The sequence below is a fragment of the Pelodiscus sinensis genome, chromosome 2 (assembly GCF_052426305.1).
Source record: "Pelodiscus sinensis isolate ZL-2025 chromosome 2, ASM5242630v1, whole genome shotgun sequence".
Taxonomy (NCBI): Eukaryota; Metazoa; Chordata; order Testudines; family Trionychidae; genus Pelodiscus; species Pelodiscus sinensis.
The window spans coordinates 127582406-127608575 of record NC_143053.1 but is presented as its reverse complement, the minus strand read 5'-3'; the positions used below and the strand labels follow the sequence as shown (position 1 = coordinate 127608575).

The following is a 26170-nucleotide window of genomic DNA, read 5'->3' as shown; positions in this document are numbered from 1 at the left end:
AGTTCAATAATATTATGCTCTTACATATGACAATGAAGTTTACAGAATTTCTCTGGGAAATTATAAATCACATATATTCCCAACAAAAAGAAATCTTTGCAAATAATGGCATTATTCACAAGAAAGCTGCTCCTGTGAGAGTCTCATCTTATGCCATTTTTCCTGCAGTCCAATCCCATTGATTTCAATAGTTTTCACTTCTGATTTACAAAAGTCAGGAGAAGAATTGGAAGTCATTGCAAATTGCTGACTTCCTTAATTTATCTACAGTTTATATTAGTGTTTACCATCTACTTTTTTTGATATTTTAATGGTTTATGTCAAGTGTTGATGTTTTAATGGATTATAAGTGGAGGCCACTTGTAGGGATTCATAGTGGTGCATTATAATGAGAAATTAATTAGGGGTTAGGGTCTTCTGTAATTTAGAAAGGTATTACTGGAACAAAAATTAAAATTGCTACTTATTTTAATGCCTTCAATGAATCTCCACTTCTTGGCAGTAACCTGCTAGGAGACTAAATGGTAGGTCACTTACTCTAGATTAGCTTTACATTTTCTGTTACTATAGTCTATATTGCTTTTAATTAGGAGCTGTTTTATCAGCATGTATACCACTCAGAAATTATCCTTTAAGAAGATTTACAATAAAAAAGACGGAATTTTCCATACAGTCTTCTGTTTTATGAGTTGTTTGTAACAACTAGAGTATGTCCTATCCTCAAAATCAAACTAACAAAGGATAATTTGTGATGATTTGTAGATTTATCAGCCCAGTCCTCTGAGAAAATTATTGGTAACAGTCTCAGGATACTAGGAACTGTACATACAGTGACCATATTTTCTGAAACAAAAATAGGGACACATTAGCCACACTTCTGACCCTTTAGGCCTGCCCACCTGCCATGGGAAGTCCCACCCCTGGGGTCGTACTTCAACAGGTCAAGATGGACACATGACCAGAGTAAAGGGTGTCATGCAACCCAAGAACTCTTCCCACGGTCCTCTACCAATAGGGATCCTTTTGGGCACTATAGGAGCCCCCCTCCCCCACTGTCCGAAGAAGCCTCTCTCCATGGGTAGTCCAGCCTGCTGTGGACAGGGGCTGCTTCAGTGGGGGGCTGGGAGCTAGTGGTGTCCCCAGTGTGACTCAACATTAACCGGTTAACTGATGAATGGGATTTTACATCCCTAATGAGATGTACTGCAACTGCATTTTTTGAAGTTACCACAAAACTATCAAATGTCCTCCATTTCCGCAACCTAGAATGACCATACTGAACTAACCATACTGGGTGGAGAAGACCATGTCACCATCACTGCTTGAATGGTACATTGCTCAGTGGGTCTGGGCTATTGTATATGTAAAGCTACTGAGAAGTGTATATGTCAATACCGTGATAGCAATGCCTATATTATGTAAATAATATCTAATAATGATTGCCAGATGAGAGCACTTCCCAACCTGCTTACAAAGGTCCAGATGATATTTAAATTTAAAGCTAGGATTTGGCCCAAGGCATCTGTTGATATTACCTAAGAAGATCCTATTAACATTTAGTCACCCTTCAAAAATATAAGGGACCAGTTAGTAAAAATCCAACTGCCTGATAGAGGCGATCTTTGAAGAAAACTGGAAAGACTTTGAATTTACTTCTTCTGACAGCAGCACTTTCTTTTACTGGATGTGGGGTCTTTAGCACAGGCTTCACTTTGTGTGTCAGAATAACTCAGAAATGCGTTGTCACAGCTAACTCCATTCAGGTCTAGACAATGTGCAGCCCAAAGACAGAAAAACAAATCCCTTGAAGCTGGAAGTCAAAACATCTCACCTCTTCACAGAACTCACAAAGGGCTTGTTCACCCAGAGACACAAGTCATGACAACCCTCTCTGTAGAGAGATGATACATCCTGCCTTTCTGTGGACACGCCAAGTATTTTCACTTGGCATCTTAACAGACTGTTTAAATCATCAATTGCTTAGATGAGGAAGACTCACAAAGAGTGTCCATCATTCACACCTCTTCAGCCCAGCTGAACCCCATGCTGGTTCCCTGCGCCTCCTCCATCCCCCGCAGCCCAGCTGAGCCCCACACCGGTTCCTTGGGCCTCCCCTTGCCGCCAAGCTGGGCCACTCATCTGTTCCCTGCACTTCCCTCATACCCTGCAGCCCACTAAGCCCCATGTGGCTTCCAAGTGCCCTCACAAATCATCTGCTTTCCCGTGCTCCCAACAGGTACCACCTCCTACTGCTCCTGTTGAGCAAGAAGTATCCCTGACTCCTATTCCCCCAGTGAAGGAGGGGGAGGGGAAATAGCACCACACAGCTGTGTTTGGAGTCTCGGTGCTTTTTGGGATATTTCAGTGCTTCACGGAGACACCTGGACAGGAGATTAAAAAATCGGAATTGTCCCAGATTTGCTGGGATGGATGGTTAGCCTAACTATACAGCACATGCAAGTGTAACTGCCACTAGGTGGATTTGAATCTGGGACCTCAGGAGCATAGTGTACGAGCCTCAACCCTTTGAGCTAAAAGCCAGCAGGTGCTCAAGCCATGTTTTAGAGGTCTCTTATTCTTATCGGTTGCTGTGGCCTAACAGCCACGGCATGGAACAGTGAACTTCACTGGGGCTTTGTCTACACTGCAGGTTTTTTGAGCAAGAAGCTTTTTGCTGTACTTCTATTGTTAATATGCTATCTCAATCAGGGCTAGTATGGGTATTTCTACATCCAAAATGCAACTTCCCCTCTCCCCCCAATCAAAGGCACATATAAGGTTGATTAGGAATTTGAAATATAGGAGCAAAGTACTTGTCTGGATTGAGCAGTGGATGAAAAAGGCATAGAGATAAGGGCAGTTTGATTTTTCTGGTATTTAGGAAAACAGGACTTTGTACATCATTTGTAAAGAAACAGCACTGCATCAAAGGTAACTGACTCCAGGCACAATGTTACCTTCTAATGAAAGCAACCTGCAGAGCCCCAAACTTTGTCTAACCCTAGGCCAAAGGGGATTTTTAGCTAGCTTAATTAAATTTTGCAAATCATAGAATCATAGAATCATAGGACTGGAAGGGACCTCGAGAGGTCATCGAGTCCAGCCCCCTGCCCTCAAGGCAGGATCAAGCTCCGTCTACACCATCCCTATGAAACAGAGTAAAAGAGACAGCAAGCTGGGACCAGCAATCTTTCAATAGACCACAATCCACGAACTGTAAGTAAGTCTCTTAACCCAATTTCAACATAAAATGAATGAATATAAGATCATATATGACTTTCCATATCTGCCCCAGGGTTACATAGAATTCGAGAAACTAAATACCTATTTGTATTATGTTTAGTTGGAATTCTGTTCGCTACATTTTTTTTAAATTGTCACTTTACACTTCTGAGTTTTGAGAAATACCTTTAAACATCACTGGCAAAAGAAAATATAGCCCTAGGGTTATTTGGTTCATGTTTACATATATTGTGTATTGAAAGGGAAGGCAAATGGAATGATTCTAAGCATGTAGAACAGTTGCTGTCTGAAATAGTAAAACGTAACATAAAAGCAGCCGTAGCATCACTATTATAAATGGCTTGTCTCCAATTTAATGTCTGATACTTTGAGTTTGATATGGCATATCAGCCATTTCAAATCACATTCAGTTAAAACTCGCTATGTAACTTAACAAAAGTACAGTTTTATGTTTCCCAGAGGGGAAGAGGTAGTGATAACAATAGTTTAATTTTACTTTTTTAAAACCGTGACCATTAGCTACTGATTTTTGCTAAACTTATTCCCTTTTCCTGTACACTGTGATAGTCTTCTCTCTCCACTAGAACTTATTTAAAAATAGTGTACCAAAATTATTTTTGTGTCATTCTTATTGAAAACATATTGAGCGGCAGTAGGGTCTAGCAGTTAGAGCAGTCAATGAGATTCAGGAGAGCTGGTTTCAATTCCTGGCTGTGCTTCTGACCTGCTTTATTGACCATAGGAAAATCACTTTAGTTTTCAGTGCATCTGGTTTTGCCACTTACCTTTATTCAAAGTTGTCTGTGTAAGCTCTTCAGATCAGAGAGGGACCAGATGGCATTCATCCAAGGGTTCTAAAAGAACTCAAATGGGAAATTGCTGAACTATTATCTATGGTTTGTAACCTATCCTTTAAATCGGATTCTGTACCTAATGACTGGGAGGTAGCCAACATGACACCAATGTTTAAAAAGGGCTGTAGAGGCGATCCTGGCAATTACAGACCAGTAAGTCTAACTTCAGTACCGGGCAAATTAATTGAAACAATAGTAAAAAATAAAATTGTCAGGCATGTAGAAGAACATAATTTGTTGGACAAAAGTCAACATGGTTTCTGTAAAGGGAAATCATGTCTTACTAATCTATTAGAGTTCTCTGAAGGGGTTGACAAACATGCACACAAGGGGGATCCAGTAGACATAGTATGCTTAGATTTTCAGAAAGCCTTTGACAAGGTCCCTCACCAAAGTCTCTTGTGTAAATTACATTGTCTTCGGATAAGAGGGAGGGTCCTTTCATGGATTGAGAACTTGTTAAAAGACAGGAAACAAAGGGTAGGAATAAATGGTAAATTTTCAGAATGGAGAGGGGTAACTAGTGGTCAGTCCTGGGACCAAGCCTGTTCAATTTATTCATAAATGATCTGGAGAAAGGGGTAAGCAGTGAGGTGGTAAAGTTTGCAGATGATACTAAACTGTTTAAGATAGTAAATACAGAAGCAGACTTTAAAGATCTCACCAAACTGAGTGACTGGGCAACAAAATGGCTAATAAAATTTAATGTGGATAAGTGTAAAGTAATGCACATTGAAAAAATAACCCTAACTATACGTACAGTATGATGGGGGCTAATTTGGCTACGACAAATCAGGAAAGAGATCTTGGAGTTATCGTGGATAGTTCTCTGAAAACTTCCACACAATGTGCAGCAGCAGTCAAAAAGGCAAATAGGATGTTAGGGATTATTAAGAAAGGGATATAAAATAAGACACAGAATATCTTACTGCCCCTGTATAAAACTATGGTATGCCCACATCTTGAATACTGCGTACAGATGTGGTCTCCTCACCTCAAAAAAATATATTTTGGCCTTAGGAAGGGTTCAGAAAAGGGCAACAAAAATGATTAGAGGTTTGGAACAGATCCCATATGAAGAGAGATTAAAGTGACTGGGCCTTATCAGTTTAGAAAAGAGGAGACTAAGGGGGGATATGATAGAGGTCTATAAAATCATGAGTGGTGTGGAGAGGGTGAATAAAGAAAAGTTATTTATTAGTTCCCATAATAGAAGAACTAGAGGACACCAAATAAGTTAATGGGTAATAGGTTTAAAACAAATAAAAGAAAGTTCTTCTTCATACAGCGTGTAGTCATCCTGTGGAACTCCTTGCCAGAGGAGGCTGTGAAGGCTAGGACTATAACAGAGTTTAAAGAGAAGCTAGATAATTTCATGGAGGTTAGGTCCATAAAAGGCTATTAGCCAGGGGATAGAAATGGTATCCCTGGCCTCTGTTTGTGAGAGCCTGGAGAAGGATGGCAGAAGACAAATCGGTTGAGTATTGTCTTTGGTCCACCCCCTCTGGGGCACCTGGTGCTGGCCACTGTCGGCAGACAGCGTATTGGGTTGGATGGACCTTAGTATTTGTACATTGTCTAACACAATGAGGCTGTTAGGACCTCATATAAACAGTAATAATTTATATTTCTATGTTTAGGTTTGTTGCAAAGATCCCAAAGTGCAGTTTCTTTTTCGGAAAGAAATATCAATTTTTTATACTTGTTTATAATATATACTGCAACACCACACAAAAATTTAGGACAAGCAGGAATAAAAACCCTATTCAGATGAAACAGTAGGAGAATTTCAGGCAGAGAACGGGACCAATTCATATCATTCTGCCAAACCTGCTGCAACAGGATGTACTTGGCTCCAGTGGCCCCAAGAAATTATATTCAAATGATTTTGCCCATGCTCCAGTGCTGCATGGTGTTGACTATATACAGCTTCATCTGGGCTCCCAGCTCTATGGAGACTGTATTAATTACATGCATATTTGATTACTTATTTTCTGCCCCTTTTAGCACTTAGAGACTTGCCCCCAACCTTCCACTCTGCACCCATCCTCAATACCTTCTGTTTCCCTCTACCACATACAGGTTTTTCATTGCATAGCAGTTTGGGTCAAATTTCAGTAAAAGGTCACAGACTAAATTTTGCGTTTGAAATTTATGACTCATTTCTGTGTCTTTGGTGTGGACCCCAACTTTATTTAAATAGGCTCTAACAAAATATAAATGACTGAGGTAGCATTTAGCAAGAATACCAACATGACATCTTTGCTTTTTTTATATTGTCTTTAACATCCCATGAAGTTGGTGTATCTTGATTTTACATTTTGTTTGAAATATAGCACCTACAACAGCACAACTCCTCCTGAAAGAATGCTGTTCCATTGCTTCAGTTCCAATTCAGAATGAAAATTCTAAATCAACATAATTTTTTCAGCCATGAAATGTTTCTTGTTTATTTCCCTTCGAATTGTAGATGCAACTCAATCCTGATTAGTTTAATGAAATTTAATGGGATTCAGAACAACATTGGGTAAGTTCATAACTAGAGTGGATAGAGTTTATGCTGTACTTGTTAAGTATATTTTCTTATTTAAATTACAGTAATGCCTAAAGGCCATAACTCACATCAAGGTGAAATCATGATAGACACTAGATATGGTGAGAGAGCACCAGCTCTGACAACCTCACTAAGAAAACTGCTCTCTATCAGATGCAATAGAATAAAGATAGGTATAAATAAGTATTATTTTCACGTAGTGACAGATGATAGTGATCAGCTTTTCTTTAACATTAGATAAGAGTATACACATGGCACCTAGTAGATGTATTGAAGTTAGCTGCAAATATACTTCTACAGTATGAAACAATAAGCTGGCCTGTTAGTGGTATTTAGTAACTTTAAATTGTATACAAGCTCCATAATTTACTGTAAATTCACTATCAAATAGCAAATAAGAGACTGAAGATGAAACTGCTTGCAGATACCTCCAAAATAAAAAAAATAATATCCTGGAGGTGGCTAGAATCCAGTACTTACAACTGAAAACAGTGCCCACAGAATCTGTATTATTTTGTAATAATTAAGGATATGTCTACACTAGCCACCCTAGTTCGAACTAAGGTGGCTAATGTAGTCATTCGAACTTGTAAATGAAACCTGGGATTTAAATATCCCGGGCTTTATTTGCATGTTCCCGGGTGCCACCATTTTTAAATGCCCCATAGTTTGAACTACCTGCCCACGGCTACATGCGGCACAGGCTAGGTAGTTCGAATTAAAGCTCCTAATTCGAACTACCGTTACTCCTCATTTGCAAGTTCAAATTACTACATTAGCCATCCTAGTTTGAACTAGGGTGGCAGTGTAGACATACTCTAATATAATGGACTTTTATTAAGGAGACAGCATGGTACATCAATAAGGAAGAGTAAAAAGCCCCTGAACCTCAAACATGTCATCTGCCCCATAGGAAGATCCAATACAAGGGGTCATCCTCAACAAAGTATCACTAATTCTTCCATTGCTAAGGTTCATGTATACAATTTTAAAGTCAGTGGGAATTTTTCATGTGCATCAGATATACGGGTGTTTTATAGGATATTTCAACCTCCCCTTCAATACAGCACAATGAAAATCTTATAAGAATCAAGGTTACACATCATTAAACTGTGATTTTATTATTTTACATAGTACAACTCAAAATCAAATGCCTAACCAGCAGGAGACATTAAGCGAGAGGCATATCACATAGGGAACAATAAGCTATCCTAAATAAGAATTCAGTAAACAAAAATATATATGACACAAAAAGGAGCATATGAGCTACCAGTGAGTGCAAAGCACAGGTGGATAAAAAAAAGCAAATGCTCCAGTCTCTGAGCAGGAACAAGGGAGCTTTGTACCTCTAGGCATGAAATATCTAAAGAAAGCTACTAGTTGAGTTTTGGCTTGAAAAAAAAACAACCCCAACACCACACAAGCATTAAATTACATTACTAAGATGAAACCGGTTGACCTAAAAATGTGTGTGCAAAAGGTTTCAAGCACATTGGAGGATATGATTAGGAATCAAAATGATCTTGACAAATTGGAAAAATGGTCTGAAATATAGAATTAAATTCAGTAAGGACAAATGCAAAAGTACTTCATACTTAGGAAGGAATAATCAATTTGCACATCTAAAACATGCACAAATAGCTGCCTAGGAAGAAGTTCTGCAGAGACTGTTAACCAGGAAACTTGGGAATGGGTCTAGGAACCAGGAGGGAGGCCAGGAGTGGAGCCAGAAGCTGGTGCATGCTTGGAGCCAGTTTAAAAGCCAGCTTCTGACTCACAGGGAGCCGGCTGCTACCAGGGAGCCGGCTGCTACCTCATGACGTGGGTTCTGCAGAATAAAGCTTAAACTACAGAGTCTGCAGTGAAGCCAGCTCCCCAAGAGTGGGGCCAGACAGCTCCGTTCCCAAGGAGCTGCCTGCACTGAGGGCTCTGTGGTATAAGCTTTATACTGCAGAGCCCACAGCATATAATGTGTAACCACTAAAATTATCTGCACTTGCATAGTCTCCTAAATAATTACATTTTAACATCCCTAGCAGAAAGGGACCTGGGAATTTCAGTACCCCAGAAATGAAATCTGAGCCAACAATGTAGTACTGCTGGTACTAAAAGCAAATATTCTGGGATGTATTAGAGTTTTGTCCAGTTCTGACCACCATGCGTTGGGAAAGATGTGGTCAAACTAGAGGGATTAAAAGTCTAGACAACATGACCTATGAGAAAAGATTGAATAAAACGGGCTTGTAAAATCAAGTGAAGAGAAGACTGACAAGGGACACAAAAATAATCTTTACATATATAAAAAAATTGTTAAAAAGATGAGGGTGATAATTTGTTCTCCTTAGCCACCGAGAACAGGAAAAGAAGTAATAGGCTTAAACTCCAGTAAGACAGATTTAGCTTTGATAAGAGGGAAAAATTTACTACCAGAGTACTTAATTTTTAATCACTGGAACAAATTACTTAGGGACTTTTTGGAGTCTCTAGCACCCGAGGTTAAGAGCAGGTTAGATAAATACCTAGCAGACATGGTCTAAAGAGTCCGGCCTCAGTGTAGATGACTTCTCAAGCTCCCTTCAGAGCCTACATTTTATAACATTCAGAAACAAATGGCTTAGTGCTCTCTTCACATTTGTTAAAATTAAATTTTTATCACCTAGTATATATATAACCTTTTGTACTAAAATAATTGACTAGGGTTATATGACCTACAATACTGTAACCTTTTTGCCCATCTAGCAGATCGATACTTTGTTCAATATGCAGTGATTTCATATATTCATTTGAATGCAGAAATTGCTACCTTCTATATTGTACACTAAAAACAGAACTAAGCCATTACCAAAAAATAGATGTTACTTTGAGCAAAATCTGAAAACAGACTCTCAATTTAAGCTTTTTTTTCCAGGACAACATATGGTGACATATACCATTAAGCAATTCTGCAAGTAATTCATTTATTTCAACTGTTCTGTGCATAGCATTTAGAAAGGTAAAACGTTCACCTTGGGGTCTTAAATAGTATAAATCAATTAACATAACTGGCTGTCATATACTTCTCAGGGGTCATTAAAAGTTTATGAAACAAATCACCAGCTTTTGAGAAAAATATGATGGGAGAAAATTTCCCTCTTACTAAAATCCAACCAGAAAACAATACAATGTTTGCATATATTAGAAATGCTTGGTGTATTCTATTTGACCAATGCTACCAGTAGTACAGTAAATCTGAGCACAAAATAAGACAAACCTATCCAACAGACATACTGATTATCCATTGTAAGTTCATCAATACAGGGCCAAATGTAAATCAAAAAGCTCAGTTTCAAGTATATTTTCCTGAAGCTGGTTGGAAAATTAAGAGATTCTGGGACAAGATGTGCTTGCAGACACATTGGTGCAAGGCTCCACTTAAGCTTATATATATAACTAAGTCCAAGCCTATTCAGCAAGCACTATGAGCTTAACTTTACACAAACACTCAAGAGCCATTTCCTGCAAACAAACAAGCATGTGCTTAACTCATTTTCTGAACTGAGCTGCACACATGGAGTTGCATTTTAGCCCTTCCCTACCTCTGGGTCTTGGCTAACATCAGGGCTGGGATGAGCAATTATCCAAAGGAAGGTTGTTTTACCCTCTTAATTTTTAGATCTCAGGAAATCCACTGAAAGTGAATTTAGTTTTTCAATGCCTCACAGCCCAATAGGTCCCACTGGTTCTCGAACATCCTGGCTCCTATAGGTGACTAAGTGCCACAATTACCGCATGCTAAAATGACTGCAGTTGCCTATGCTAAAACACATAAATAAAGAGGGAACAGACATAAGTGACTGTAACAAACGGGATTCTCTTTTGGTTTTTCTTTTGAGGAGGAAGGCAGAATATATCATACCTTGGAGAGGACCCCATCCAACGCCACGCCTTCCTCACTCAAGGTTTGTTCACTAAATCCACTTTACTGCTGAATGAAGGCACCCTCTTCAGGGTTTCATTACTTTAACTACACTGATCAGTTGACTCATCTTATTTTCCTAAGTCTCCCTGATTTACATAAGGTCTACATAAGTAGAACGGGTGGGCAATAAAATGAGAGTGGCTCACCAGGGTTAGCCCTTGGCAGGTTGCTGCTGTTATATTGACAGATGCCTTCACATATCTGGGTGATTGAAGTTTGCATTGGCCATGGATTGCCATTCCCAGTCAATGAGAGTACAGGAAGCAGTGTGGACATTGCTTCCCACAGCTCCCATTGGCTAGGAATGGCAATCCATGGCCAATGGGAGCTGTGATCAGCCATACCTTTGGAGGTGCAAGTAAACAAAGCATTTTGCAACTAGCTAGGAAGCAGCTTGCCCTTATAAGCTGTAACACAGAGTTTGAAAACCCTTGCCTTACAGGATCCTCACAAAAGAGTTATGTCGTAAGGGAGGACACCACGACAGAGCTGATAATTGCCTATGTCCATGCCTGCCTAACCTCGACCTGCTCTTGTAGAAACACCTCATTTCAAGGAACCAGCTGAGAGCTTGGGAGGCTTAAACGGCCTCGATCCTATTAGTCATGAAGTTTAATGAAACATTTCTCATCTGATATTTTCTTTGTTGAAGTGAAATTTATGAAATGTTACTGAAAAAACATACATTAATTTTTAACCTTTTATTTTACTAGTTTTACTCTCTGGAAAGGTATTTGTCTTCTCCCTTAGATAATCTGTGTCTAAGCAAAATAATGTTTTGAAATACAACATCAGAGCAAATACTTGTATAAACAGCTATTCGTTGTTCTTATTTCTAAGACATGCGGATTTCTGCTTGCCCTTAGTTTAAAATACATTCCAGAACTTTTCGTTCACAAAGTAGAAAGCTGCAGCTATTCCCATGTTGTCATTTCACGAATGAGCTTATTTGAAGGGGCCCTGCATTGCAAGGAAATGGTATTTTATTTTTCAAGCAGCATATAGTTCAAGCATCAGTCTGTTGAAATAGAGTTTCCATCTCCGTCCCAGTGATGAGTATTCATACCTCTGAGATGGTGTGATCACTCTTCCACTGGAAAGAGGGATAAAAACAATGAACTGCTTTGGAAGGTAATACACATATTTAAGCTGCACTCGGCTCTGTGTAAGGAAGACTGGAGTTATACAGGAAGAGAAAAAATCTTTTAAGCTTGATGCCAAAAGTGTATCCAAAAAGAACAGTGTTACTCTTCCTGTTCTAACATTTCTCTTTTCCATTTAAATAGCAACTGCCTGGTTTGCCCAAAATAATGAAAATTGCCAAAAGGCAAAGTCATGGCAGCAACTCATTCAGACTATTATTATAGGTGTCTGAAAGGATGTTACATCTGGGTCTCGTGTAAAAGCAGTACACAGTTGCTGGGAGCCTATGCTTTAGTGACCTTTACATCTTGTTTAGAATGTCTCTAGGCACTCAGCACCTGAAACACGTCAGTTATGTATTACTGCAGTTGTGCAGCAGCAAGAATTTTCCCCTTCTTCCTTCATTGCCACTGCTTAGGTGTAGTGCCTAGACTAGTCAGTATTCATACTAGACATAAATAATTTTGACAGTCAGGAGAAGCACACACTAAATATCCAATACCTATATAAGAGCAATCAATTTTATCTGACTGACTAACCCCAGAAACATTTTTAACCCCCGCTTTTTTTTTTCTTTTGATCATCCATCTTCTGAAGGCTTATGACAGACCTGTTTTTGTTTCTTTATATGGAAGATCTAACACAGTATAATAAATAATATATTTCTTTAGCCTCCCTATATTCTAACTAAATGGCATACACTGTGACTAAAAGTGAAAATCTATAGATGAATGGTTGTAATCATGATATAGGATAGCTAGGAGATTTTTAGATTTAACATAGTAAAAGAGGATACAAAAACCTGATTTTCCTAAAATTTTCTATGGAAAATTTCTAGATCTGTACTTCTAAAATGGTACTAAAGACATTTCAAAGCAGATTAAGACTAATGCATTTCAAGAAAAACAGTATTTTGTTTTCACATTTTTGTTTTTAGGAAAGTATGCACACCACATAGCCTTCCTCCACAAAAATAGAAAAGCCCTCCTCATACCAAGTGGAGACTTTGACAATGGGACGTATTCCAAACTACCCATCTGACAGTCTACATGCTTCTCTCTCTCTTCCTGTTATGGCTGAACATTTAGCAAACTCTTTTCTGTCTGGTGATAAAGCTCTTTGCTGTTTAAACTTTCTCCTCTTGCTAATGTAGCTACCTTTAATATTAGCAATTATGTACTGAAGATAGCCAAATGTACATAGTTTTACTTCTCCTTGTCCATTTTCTCTTTCTGTTAATATATGGTGTTGGGATTTTTGTGGTACCCTATAGCAACCATACGAGTCAGGTGTTTGGCAGAGTCAAGAGTCTTTGACGCGCTGTTCAATTTAAAGCTTTATTCGATGTGCACAAAGGGAGAGCAATACCAGCCAGGCTCTCCCAGAGAGGAAAGTCCCTTCCTCAGTATTTTATAGCATTGAGTGGTTGCTCCACATGAACCTTTGTCCAGTCTCATCACTTTGCACTCAGCATAAGTAATCCTGTTTCACATTCCCCTGCCTAGATAAATCTGTTTACCGCATACCTGTAACCTTGATCCTCCATCTGCTGAGTTCACCCTCACCTTGGACACTCTCCGAGAACAAAGAGAAGATGTTCCAGAAACTGATTAACTACCCAAAGGGGGGCGGGTGTGAGCTTGTCAGGTTTTTCTGCATGTATGTACCTGCTACATTTTCCTTTGCATAAAATATGTACATTCCGAGGAGTACAGGATCTTTTGAAAAAGGGTTGGTTTTTTTCGAAAGAACCACATCTATACAGTGGTTTCACTTTCGAAATACCCTCCTTAGAAAGAACGTGCAGCCGCCATTATGCAAATGAAGCACAGGAAATTCAAATCCCAGCTTCATTTGCAATTTCAATCTGTCTAATTTACATCCCTCATTTGAAAAAGGGATGTATTTTAGACATAGCCTAAGACCTGTAAATCCACTTTTCACAGTCTGCAACTTTCCCTATATATGCTAATGCCTCATCTTCATTTCTGCTCAAATGTTTAGCCATGTCTTTTCCCCCTTGACTTCTACTGCTCTTGTGTCCCCTGTTCTCCCTCAAAACCCTCTTCTTCAAATCTCATCATTGTCAAATTGGCATGGTATGCCTTTTCATGTGCATAAAAACACATACAGCCAGCCTTCCTCAAATTCCGTTAACTCTGTTCTTTTCAGGATCCAGTTCAAAATTGCTCTCCATATTCTAAAATTTGGTCCAGCCTATCCCAAGCATTTTGTGTCTCTCAGCTTCTATACTACTTCTCTGGATTCAACTCATTCTGGCTTCTTCTTGGTTCTGCTGCATAATCCTATTTCTCTTGGTGCTGAAGACTTTCTCCTTGGCAGACTTTGACTTGAGATATTGCTGTATCCCTGCCTCATTTACTCACTAGCTCATTTCAAATTTCAGCTGACAATCTCTTTTCTACTTTGCCTAAAATTAAAAAAGTAGAAAGAAAAAACCTGAAAAATAGAAAAGAAAGTGGAAAGAAGAGAAGAGAAAATCTTGCACATGTAACATAATTATGGCTCCTCTCCCTACAACTCTCAAAATCATTTTTGATACACTTTTCTTCATAGAAGATTATCACAGTTTTATTTTGGTTTACTGATTTTTGTTGATGTACTGTGCCATATGATCAAATAAGTACAGAAATTATTTATCCAATTTTTCCTTCACAAGTATCTTACAGCATTTGGTACACAACATAGATCACCATCCCATTATATACTGTTGTATCACGTTTATGATGTGGCTTTTTACAATGCTGTCAAAAGTAATCGATTCTGCAGTTGTCTTTCAGACTAAATGTTAAGACTGATCTTTTAGCACAAAACACAAATGTGCTTTGGATAATGATATTTCCAGTTAGGAAGATGACTGTATGTTAAGAAGAATGTTGATTACTAGAGAGCCTATTAGGTTTCATTCTCTGAGAATGGAATGAGATGTTTGAAATGGCAGAAAATGTAGATCCTGACATATGGGTTGGTTACTTGCTCAATACTGACCTGTTTGTGTAGTAAGAAATGTAAAGTCCCTCCCAAAAGCAGATCTGGATAACATAAGGCATAGTTATATGCAGTGCAGTTTTAACCATGTCAGTCCCAGGATATTATAGAAACAAGATGTGTGATATAATATCTTTTATTGGACAGAATTTGTTCATGAATGAGACAAGTCTTCGAGTCACATAGAAGTCTTAGTTTGTTGAAACCCACTAATCCCCTCTTTTTATCCCGATTGCGGAAATGGATCACTCTGCCTTGAATGCTCCCTTAAAATATGTGCTAAGTACTTCTGTTAAACAATCTGTTCCACCTCACATTGTGCTGTAATACTGGGCATAGGCGGCAAGTTATATTGGCCCGTGGTCCTGTTGAAAAAAGAGTGCAAAGATGATTCTGTAGTTATGGCACTTGACTTGGATCCCAAATTCCTGCATTCACTTTCTGGGTTCCTTGTGACACCTTGGACACTCTCTTTCTCTAGTGTCCCATCTGTAAATAGTGATAATAAAACTCCCCTAATTCACAGTGGTATTATCTATATAAATCATTAAAAAATGAGAGGTGCTCAGATGCTATACTGATGTGAATATATAATACCTAACGAAAAAGAAAGAGATGATCTCTTTCTCTCTCTCCCTTCTCCACCATTAATATCAGTTAAAATAATACCACCTTAATTTTCCTCTAATAATCAGGGCCGATGGCTTTGGTAGGAGTAGGATCAATATTTTATTTTATTTCTTTCCCACCTGTTCACAGAACAGTATGTTTGCATCCAGGAACAGTCTGTAAATGGAGGAGGGGCCCATTGCCTACAGTATATGGTGTCTTTCAACCCAATGCATATGCACCTTACCCTGACTGATTTTTAACACCTACAACTCCCACAGAACTCAACTGGTGGTGCACTACTCATAACCAGGCCTTAACTTCAACAAACTCAACACACCCACACAGCTCATTATCTTCAGCTAATTGGGAGTTAACCAAAATGTAATGTAATATGAAAACAAACATTTGTGTAGCTGAATGTCCCCTGAACCAAATGAATAATAAATTATACACAAAGAACAGTTGTCACCATGATTTATTTTAACACACAGGCTCTTTATTTATGTTTACACTTTCCAAAGAGCGAAAAGAACACTAGCACATGTCCTTTTTTTGCTGTGTGTTAAGCACTAGAGGAGTTTTGCCTTGAGACAGTTAAATATTTAAAGATTCTATACAGATTTAATGCATCTGTACAGAACAAAAATGTATTCCTGTTTGATAATTAGTAATAGTCTGTTTTGTGAGATTTCTCTAGCTATTCTAATCATGAGTCAGTTTTTCATTTTCTATCTAGTAGTAAAGTCAGATATATTCCTGTTACTAAACCCAGGCAATGCAGTAGGCGTAAAAACTCAAGGCAAGGACAGAATCTTTTCTCTGGACTCACAACTGACATTGTGCCACAAGATGGCATCAAAGGGCTAAGAATCTTCATATTCTTAAGGTTTCTTTGATAGACAAATGGAACATGCTTTGGTGAGAATTTTACCAGAGAAATCATCAGAAGTTCACCTTCCAATTGGTCAATACTTTGTTCACATACCCCTCCCTAACCCTGACAAGCTCCTGAATGTGGAGACCTAATTTTGATTTATTTGATATTCAGGAAGTTTATTTTCCTAAAGTTAGAATTCCTAAAAAATGCAGAAAGGAAAAGAATAGCATTTAGTATGAAATATTTGATTTTTAAGGCATCAGAAAAACATCTGGTCAAGCAGCCAAACTGAGATGGCTTTAAGTAAGTGAATTTCATCTAAGTTAAAAGAAAGCCAGAAAAGTTTAATCTAAAAACTGATGAACTCTTTATTTTTTGTTAGTAACTGAATATTAAGATCTATGCATTTTTTTCACATTAACATTTTACACAGAAATTCAATTGTCATTTACGGTTCATTGAAGTCTTTAGAAAAGTGGATGCTACAAGAGTCAAAGATGAAAAATATTCTAGTATATTTTTAATTTCACTGTTATGTTCAATTTTTTCTATTTCCTAGTTTCCACAAAATATCACAACTCACAGAGAATTTTGTTAAATGCAGGAATAAAATTCTATTCGGTCAGATTGAATTGTCTACCTATTTCAAGAGCTGGACACAAAGTAAAAGTTCTATGCCTTAATTGCTAAACTGGTACTTATAATTCTACAGTTCTTCACATGAAATTTGACTTATTGACACATACCTCTTCAAAATAGCGATAAAGTGTAGTGTCTACACATAAAAGAAGCAAAGCTATGTATTCACCTTAACATTCTTGAACAAATTGAATTTCTTTTCTTAAAAGAAGCAATACTTGAAGGATGCATGCAGTATGAAGTAAGACATTTTATGTCCAAAATATTTCATGTTTTATTGCCACTGTTTATCATAGTACAGTATTTAACTGCATTGAAAGATGAAATTTCATCCATGGATCAATTTATTTTACCCATTATGCTTTAAGGCACTCACATGTCACTGCTCAGGGCTTAATGCCCCAAAATAAGTTCACTGAAATTATACGACTCCTACTAACTTGAAATGGGCTTTGGTTCAGGCTTTTATTCATTTGTTTTTCTTAAACTTGCAGATGTTCCTTTTTTAATGTTTTGATTTCTTCATATCATGTATCTTACCTAATTCTATCTGGTCCAATTGTGCTCTGTTATCATACAGTGACAACACAGGAACTCTTTTCCAGAAGTAAGATGTTCATAAATCAGTCGTATATTCAAACCTACAGTCTGTGCTTTCTTTACTTCCTTTTCTTATTAAAAGCCTGCTAACCAATGCTTTACAAATGTATAATTAATTCATATTGGGAAGTGTAATTACCATATTATAATACCAAGGAATTTTGCATATTGTTTGCTTGAGTTCATGTATTGTGCAGTAAGCATTTCCTTTGGCAAGTCTGCAACACTGAAAAATGACCCAATCAGTTGTCATGTATGCACATAGACTAAAAGTAGTTTAACAATGCTCACTAGTGACTGAGATGAGTTGCTCCATTTAACTTTAAATGGCACAGTGACTGTAGAGATGAATAGAAAATCTGTAAGAGAAAAAATATTTGAAAATGGCTTTTTCTAATATTGTTCTAAATCATGAATCTAACTAATGTAATGTAAGTCCCCAGATATAACAAATTGAATTCACCTTTTTTTTTGTTTTAGTTTTGCATTTCAGATGTTAAATAAACTCATTCTGTCTCTCAGCTATTCACTTGTAAGTATTCAGTTTAAAATGTCTCTAGCCTAGTGACCAGACACAGTACATTCTGCTGAAATGTACCAAAATTTAAACAGAACTATTTTTATAATGCACTGTGCCTCAGTTCATCACATTTTTTTTAATTCTCATTATTCTGACCGCAACAAGAAGCTGAGTGAAATGAGCTGCTACTGGAACCTATCCACACATAATTCATGTGCTTCAGAGAGCAGGTTCAGCTGCATGACACAATGGTAGAAAACATTGTTTCTTTCTAGTCTGTGCTCTCGCTCAGTTTATACGATTGTACCATATACTTTTAGTAATCAAAAACCTTAATAATCAAAAAACATAATTTCATTAGTGGGCAGTATCTCAAAACATCAAGTAAAAGAATGAAATACTTGCCTTATACTTATGTGATGAAATGACATTGTAAGTTAGTTAAATCAAGATACTCCCTCATCTCGGCTCACTTAAGATGGAGTAAGAAATGTGTGGATAATAAATTACAGTGTCCATAAAAGTATTAATGTTCTAGAGGAAACATATCTACATTCAGAGATGGAGCTATCTCCTCTCCCACTGAAAATAGGTCTGGTCCTTGACACATTTCAGCCCATTTCAGTGACAAAATGGCAGATGAAATTTAATGTTGGCACACTGGAAGAAGAAACAATCCCAATTATACACCCAAAATCATGAGGTCTAAATTATCTACCTCTCAAGATAAATATATTACTCCCCTGAAAACATCCTCTTAATGGGCAGTGACATTCAAAATAAACAAAAAGAATGTTATCATCTAAGAGGAAATGGAAAGATATTTTTTTTAAATCACAATGCTACTACATATATATCCATGGTATTCCCACACCTTGAATCCTATATGTAGTTCTGGTCATGATTAGGGCTATGAAACAACTTTCAAATGAGGAAAGATTAGAAATCAGGACTATTCAATTTAGAAACGAGATGACCAAGGGACAATATGATATATGTCTATAAAGTCATTAACACTGTAGAGAAAATAAATGATGAAGTGTTTTTTATACCTGCACACAATATAAGAACTACAACTTAGGAAATTCATTGCCATGGGATGTTGTGAAGAGCAAAAACATTACTGAGCTCAGAAATGTAGCAGATAGCTTTATGGAACAAAGGTCCATCAATGGCTATTAGCCACGATAATCAGGGATGGAATCTTATGAAACTCCAAATGACAGAACTTGGAATGGACTACTGGGGATTGATCACTATCAGTTATCCTGTTCTATTCATTCCTTATGAAGCAGCAGTGCTGGCCACTTGTCAGAAGAAAGGATAATGGGCTAGATGGACTGTGTGTGGCTGGTCTTTTGTTAATCCCTGAAGATAATTCAACTCAATAAAATGCTTTAGACATGAAGACAAAGAAGCAGCAGATTGCCTAACAGGACGAAAAGGGTGCATCTACACAGCAGTGTTATTTTGGAATGACAGCTGTTATCCCAAAATAACAATGTGTCTATACAGAAATTCTGCTACTTTGAAATAAATTCAAAATAACGGATGGCTTATTCCTACTTCTGTAAACCTCATTCCATGAGGAATAATGCCTATTCTGAAATAGCTATTTTGAAATAGCTGTAGTGTGGATGCTCCACTGCTTCTATTTTGAAATAACACCTCCTCAGGGCCATTCAAAGTAATTATTCCCCAGTGTCTCCTAGGGCTCTAAATTGAGTCGCATGTCCACATTAGGGAAGCCTGCCTCAGACTCATTTTGACACTTCCCTGTAGTGTCACTAACTGCACTATTTCAAAATAAGCTATTTTGGAGTATTTCTTCTGGAATAGCTTATTTCAAAATAAGCATGCAGTGTAGACATATCCAAACAGGACAAGAAAGAAGAAAGATTTGCCCAGTAGTAATCAAGACTGCAACGCTAATAGCAAGGTGAAGATGGGTGCCAGTTTTTTGGCCAGGAACAGAAACCCACCCCAGGATTTCAATGGCAGAAGCATTCATGCCCCCATACAAAATAATCACTTTCTAATCATTTAAGCATAGTGACGTAACTCATGTCAGTATTCAATGTGGTTTAAATAATTTATGGAAGAAAAAAAGGGAGTGTCAAATCAGAGCTGTAGTTCTTCTGAGGTCTGATGGGGATTCTTACATTTGTAATGTGAACAAAAAGAATTTAAAGATGGCCCAAACTGTAAAATTCATATCCAGTTTCTCCCAGATGCAGTTTCATTGCTGAAATTTTGGATACTCGTTTAAAATAGGAATAGATTTTAGGATCATAGGATTAGTATTGACTTGTAGGTTATCAAGGGTTTTTTGGGGGCTGAGGGGGGAAGACTATTACAGAAGCTCATACGTTTGATAATGAAAAACCAACAAAAAAGCTTGATAACTGTAAGCAACCACCACTGATTTAATGTTTAAATGAATCAACAGCATGCTCCTTAACCTACATGTGTGAACTGGCAATAAAAAGGGCTAGGATAGGAGAGGATAAACAGCAAGAGCATGCACACCTGCATGTCCTACAAGACCAGCTGTCAGGAAGTAATTTCTCAACACAGTATGCACCTGATGCTGTATTTATTAATCATTCAAAATACCCTTTGAATATACCAGGTGTTTTGACCATGTGGAGACATCAAGAACAGTCTCAGTAAGAGTTAGGTGCTCTGGGAAGTTAGGATGGTAGTACTAAGAAGCAGCATCTCCTCCTGGGGGACATATAAGGAAACAAATTGGCCAGCGTCTTTTTTTAGAAAATTACTTGCTGCTCATATTATTACAAGACCTTCAGCGTAAAACCTTAAAAGATTTGGTGAGTTGTTTTGAGCACATCCTGACCTATCCCCGCCCCCCCTTGGCCTTTGAGTCCATGGCTCATTTATTTTATCACCGGTACACACATCTAGTAAATGTGGCACATTTTGTCTGTAATTTGAATGATTAACATGAGTTACCTTATTATTATTATTTTAGTGACAATGTGTAGTTTTTCAAAAACATATATGCTTCCGATATGATACATTATGCCTTTATTTTATGTTTCTTCTCTTAGTGAAATAAACATTACTATCAGACTAATTCCAATCATCCTAAATCTGGTTTGGATACCATTTCACTAACTTCATCAGTGTTCCAATTCATGCACAAATTGCAAGTGGTGCAATGGGAGATTCTTACAGAAGACCAAACTTTGAAAAATAAATGAAATTCAACTAGGAAAACAATTAAAACCAAACTTATTTCAGGGAAATAATCAGAAATATTGATATTTAATGTGAGGGAGAATCTTGAGAAGTTGCGATGTGGCAGTGAAAATGGACAATGGCATTTTGCTCTTCACACAAAGGCATCCTATAACAAAGCAGATAAATGAATTCCTCCTCTGGAAGCGTGAAACAAAGTACGGATTTGAAAGTGTAACTGTGTAAGCTATTAACCAATGAGCCTGGGCTCATTGGTTAACGTTCATGGTTATATGCAGGTTCCCAGTATGCACAGGGAGCTGACTTAAAAGCCGGCTCCCCAAGCACAGAGGCTTCTGGAGAGCCACCTGCTACCCCATACTGCTGCCTCTGTATAATACAGAGGCAGCAGTGAGGGGCAGCAAGTAGGAGCTGTTACATGCAGGGAGCCAGCTTAAAAACCGTCTGCCCCAATGCATCAGCTCCTGGAGAAACAACTGCTACCCTGCATGTAATTGTATAACTTCTGAAAATTTACTTAATTACACACATTTTATCATCCCTAATCCAAAACCCACTGAAGTTAATGGGAGACTTCAGCAGGAATTGGAGAGGTACTTAGTCTCTTAGTCCACCACACTTTAAACCAATTTTTCATTGACAGTGAGATTGACAAGCATTGGATGACCTATCAACTGTTTTTCCCTTAAAATTTCTAAGGCTCATAAAAATAATCCTAAATCATCTGGCATTAATTGGGGCGATTTATCCACACAGTAGGTGTCTGTGTTGAGAAACAACATACTGTGGTGCTGGGTTACAATCAAAGTCAATAGGGCCAGTAGGTGCTCAACATCTCTAAAAATCATTCTCTGTAAGTTCCCAGTGTAAAAGCAGAGAATCACTCCTATCAGTGCAAACAATCTGTTCAGTTTTAATTGTGATGCTTTAAAATACTTTTAAAGACATTTGCTATATTTAACTTGAAAGACATTTCCTATTGCTACGTCCTCTACTTCTCTGCATTTTGCATTAAAACTCACATTTATTTTTGTTAAGCTTACAAAGCTCTGCTTTGGTTGAAATAGGAAAGTTTTTAATAGTATATATTATTTTAAGTTGCCAACAACCTTTTGTTTGAAGGTTGTGATTAACATTTGAGTTAACAGAAATGTTGTCTGTTTAGTATGTCTATACTGCATCTTAGTACAAGGCTCCCAGTTCAAAGAGTTAGATTTGTGCTAGCGGGGCTCAAGTCAATGCATGAAAAACAGCACCATGGATGTTGCAGCTCAGGCTGTGAGATGAAGGGGTTAAAGGGGTTTGAGACCCTGAACTGCAACCCAAGCCATAACGTTCACACTGCTTTGTTTGGGTATGGCTACACTAGCGACCCTAGTTCGAACTAGGTGTAAGCGGGGGAATGGTCCCGCTATTGTGGGGAACTTTCCTGGCTTCAATACACCCCGGTGAAATGAACCAGCGAAAGGATCTGAGTCCCCGCTCCCACTTCCTTTACCCCACGGCTCCCTGATCCTGAGGGCTCCCCCTCCACTCTCCTGAGTAGCAGAGCCCTTGAAACCCCAACAAGGCTGGGCCCAGGTTTCCTGGGGCTTAATCCCTGACCTTGTAGTCACTAGGGGCAGGAGTTAGGGTGTCCCCACTCCGAGGTGCTCTCTTTACACTGCAGGCCTTCTTGGCCCAGTGATCACTTCATAAGGTTCAAAGCAAATACAATTTATTAAACATCAACTGATTAAAGAGAATAGAATAAGAAACAATGAGAATGGTTAAATGAGAACACACAGCCCTGCTCTGTAGCACAGGGACATCAACACAGCAGTCTGCAGAGTGTAAGGACAGTTCACAGTCTCTTCCTTAGAAGCCCTGGATGTGCTGCAAGGGGCTGCAGGCTGGACAGTGACCACACAGCCTCAGTCTCTAAATGGCCAGACCCCTCTCCCAGTCCAGAGCCTTTCCCCACACTTTGCAGGTCCCAGTAGCTCACCACATTCAGCTGCAGGCTGTGCTGCTTGGCCAGTTCCAGCTCCTTGTGTTGCTTCTCTGTTCCTTTTGGCTTTCTGAGCACTGCCAGTCTGCTGCTCAACACAGGGTCTGCACTGCTTGGCCTGTCTGTGTCTGGTTCTGTCGCTGCAGGACTTCTTCTTGTACTCCTCTTTCAACTCTCTGTCTTTGCAGGACCTCTTCTGCACACAGCTTGTTCTGCTCTTTTCAGCTCCCTGTTTGCCCAGAGAGAGCCAGAACAATCCCCACTTACAACCTGTCAGTCAGGCTGAGCTGGAGTGTTGGCTGCTTTCCATTGTCTCTGGGGTCTGTCAGTCTCATGAACCCTTCCCCTTCTGAAGCTGGTAAACCAAAAAAACTCCCACAGAGTTTTAGTAAGGGGTAACAGTCCCCTTACATAGGGTGGCTAATGTAGTCATTTGAACTTGCAAATGAAACCCGGGATTCAAATGTAGCTGTGGACAGGTAGTTTGAGCTACTGGGCATTTAAAAATGGTGGCGCCTGGGAACATGCAAATGAAGCCTGGGATATTTAAATCCCGGGCTTCATTTGCAAGTTTGAATGACTACATTAGCCCTAGTTCGAACTAGGGTGGTTAGTGTAGCCATACCCTTAGTGAATCAGCTCAAGCTCTGTTAGCATGTTTGTCTACATGAGCTGGGAGCATCATTCCAAGGTGCAGTGGAGATGGACACACCTTGCAGAGTTTGAGATGAGCCTACCTTGCAGGCTCCAGCCCAAGCCTGAATGAATCCACTGCATTGAAGCAGCTCCTGAGCCTGCCTTCCATGAGTAGGTCAGCTCAGCTCTGGCTGTCTAACAGCAGTGCACACATGCCCAATGCCACTAATTTCAGAAAGAATGTAATTTACTTGCTTTGGTCTGCCTATTCCATGTATTTAATATTTTCATAGACGTGGACAGTAAATTAAATATATATATATTCGGAAATGAGACCCTATAGTACTTAGTGATTATGACTTATACTTGCCTCATTAGAAACTTTATAACCCTCTCCCCATCTTGAATATTTTCAGCCACTCCTTTTCCACAACACTCGCATTTGACTAAGAATAGATTTTTTCTGGTCCACTTTGGCATATCTATTTCCAGTGAGGGGACTATTATCGCCAAAGCTCTTTCATTACTTTATACACATCACTCATTTGCTTTCACTGGAAGTGAAGGCTCATCCTATACTTATCATTGATTTAAAGGTGCATGTATATTTCTTACAGTAACCAATGAAAAAATGCACAATACTCACATGACAGTTTCTAAGCCACAAACACCTTACTTGTTTATTTATGTTCTGCATTAGGGTTATGTACAAATTCTTCACATGTTCAGTTCATTTTGTTAAATAAACATGTAAGTTACTAATGCTCAACCTAAGAAACAAGGGCCTAATAACTAATTTCTACATATTTTACATTATGTTAATCTGACAAAAAAACTCCATGATACTACATGTTGTATTTCAAGCTCTTTGTTCTTAAGTGCAGAGACTTGCATTGATATCTCCCCCTTACTACTTCAAAGCCTGGCTGTTGTAACATCTGCAGAGCTCACAAGGATTGCATTCATAAAAAATTGCATGGTTTTATCATGCTAAATGAAAGTATGTCATGTTTTTATGTGGTAATGCAAAACACTGAGACTGGATTTATTGCATTAGCCTATCTAATGTGGCAGATGATGGAATGCCAGCGATAAAATCGTAAGATTTACAAAAAGCAATAATTACATATAGGGTAATATAAAATTGCACATGGGAAAATATTTCAAACAAAGACTTCTATTGTTGTCATAAAATACAGAAGGGAACTTATTTGGCTTCTGAGTACCAGTAAATATCTGGGCATTTCATTTCCTACTACATATTCTTTGTGAGTGGTTACCTTTAAAAAACAAAAACAGAAGATTGTACATCCTTTACTCATACACTAAATATGATTTGAAGTTGGCTTTGACTTATGTATATATTTATAAAAAAAATGAGTATCAAAAACTATTGTATGATTACATAAATATTGTCCCTACACTCTCACACAACTAAAACAGACACCTGCCATGTTACTTCTTAGAGTATTTCTAGTTAAACTTCCTAAAGTTCTGTGTTCCCTCAATGCAGCCCATTGGTCTGAAGATAGCACTAATACTGGCAGCTAGAAGCCTAAGTCTGAGTTCAGAAGCAGATCCCAAATCATATGGCCTATTAATAGTGCAACCTGGAGAATGTTTCAGAAACACTCCCAGAGCTGTTTATGTTCCTGCAGCACACAGAATGGCATAGACATATATTTCACACTTTGCTTCTGGAGGCAAAACACAAGGAAGGAATGGATTAGGGATGTTAACTGCTGAGTATTTGTGGAAATATGTAGCTGCTTAAAATTTTAGCAGTTACACATTTATATGCAGGGGGAGCAGGTGAGCACCAGCTCCCACCTACTCCACACCCCGCTGCGTCTGATAAAGAGGCAGCAGCATGCGGGGCAAGCAGCTCTGTGGGAGTCAATATGTGTGGGGAACTGGCTTGAAAGCCTCTTCCCATGGTTTTATCATGCTAAATGAAAGTATGTCATGTTTTTATGTGGTAATGCAAAACACTGAGACTGGATTTATTGCATTAGCCTATCTAATGTGGCAGATGATGGAATGCCAGCGATAAAATCGTAAGATTTACAAAAAGCAATAATTACATATAGGGTAATATAAAATTGCACATGGGAAAATATAAAACCAGGCTCCTGCCTGCCTGCCCCCCAATTCCCACACTATTGCTTGTCTATCAGTGAATGGGGGGAAGGGGGAATGCAGCTTCACAGAAGCTGGCTTTTAAGCTGGTTCCCCCCTCCCCCCCAGAGCATTGGCTCTCTGCCTCTGTGGGAAGCTGAGGGAGGGGTAGGAGGCAGCTCTGAGGAAGCCGGC

At 38.5% G+C, this 26170-nt stretch overlaps 2 protein-coding genes across 16 annotated transcripts in view; one reads left to right on the top strand and one right to left on the bottom strand.

Moving 5' to 3' along the window:
- Positions 1–26170, bottom strand: part of LOC102461263 (cadherin-10) — a 166043-nt gene that overhangs the window by 135366 nt on the left and 4507 nt on the right. The window contains exon 1 of one of the 2 annotated variants that reach the window (XM_075921416.2): positions 4029–6417. The exons of the other annotated variant lie outside the window; for it this stretch is intronic. The gene's annotated coding sequence lies outside the window, so the exon portion shown is untranslated. Of the gene's footprint in view, positions 1–4028; positions 6418–26170 lie in introns of those variants that run through there. 2 annotated transcript variants of the gene reach the window in all.
- The window catches only part of LOC142827203 (uncharacterized), a 31846-nt gene continuing 8516 nt past the window's right edge, over positions 2841–26170 (top strand). For 2 of the 14 annotated variants that reach the window (XM_075921426.2, XM_089776417.1), the window contains exons 1-4: positions 2841–3047; positions 3151–3216; positions 6568–6624; positions 10524–10589. In XM_075921426.2, the coding sequence (XP_075777541.1) occupies positions 6603–6624; positions 10524–10589 (88 nt within the window). In that variant the 5' untranslated portion in view covers positions 2841–3047; positions 3151–3216; positions 6568–6602. Of the gene's footprint in view, positions 3048–3148; positions 3221–6567; positions 6625–9559; positions 9644–10523; positions 10590–11051; positions 15860–26170 lie in introns of those variants that run through there. The other 12 variants (XR_012901746.2, XR_016348877.1, XM_075921421.2 and 9 more) reach the window with 12 other exon arrangements.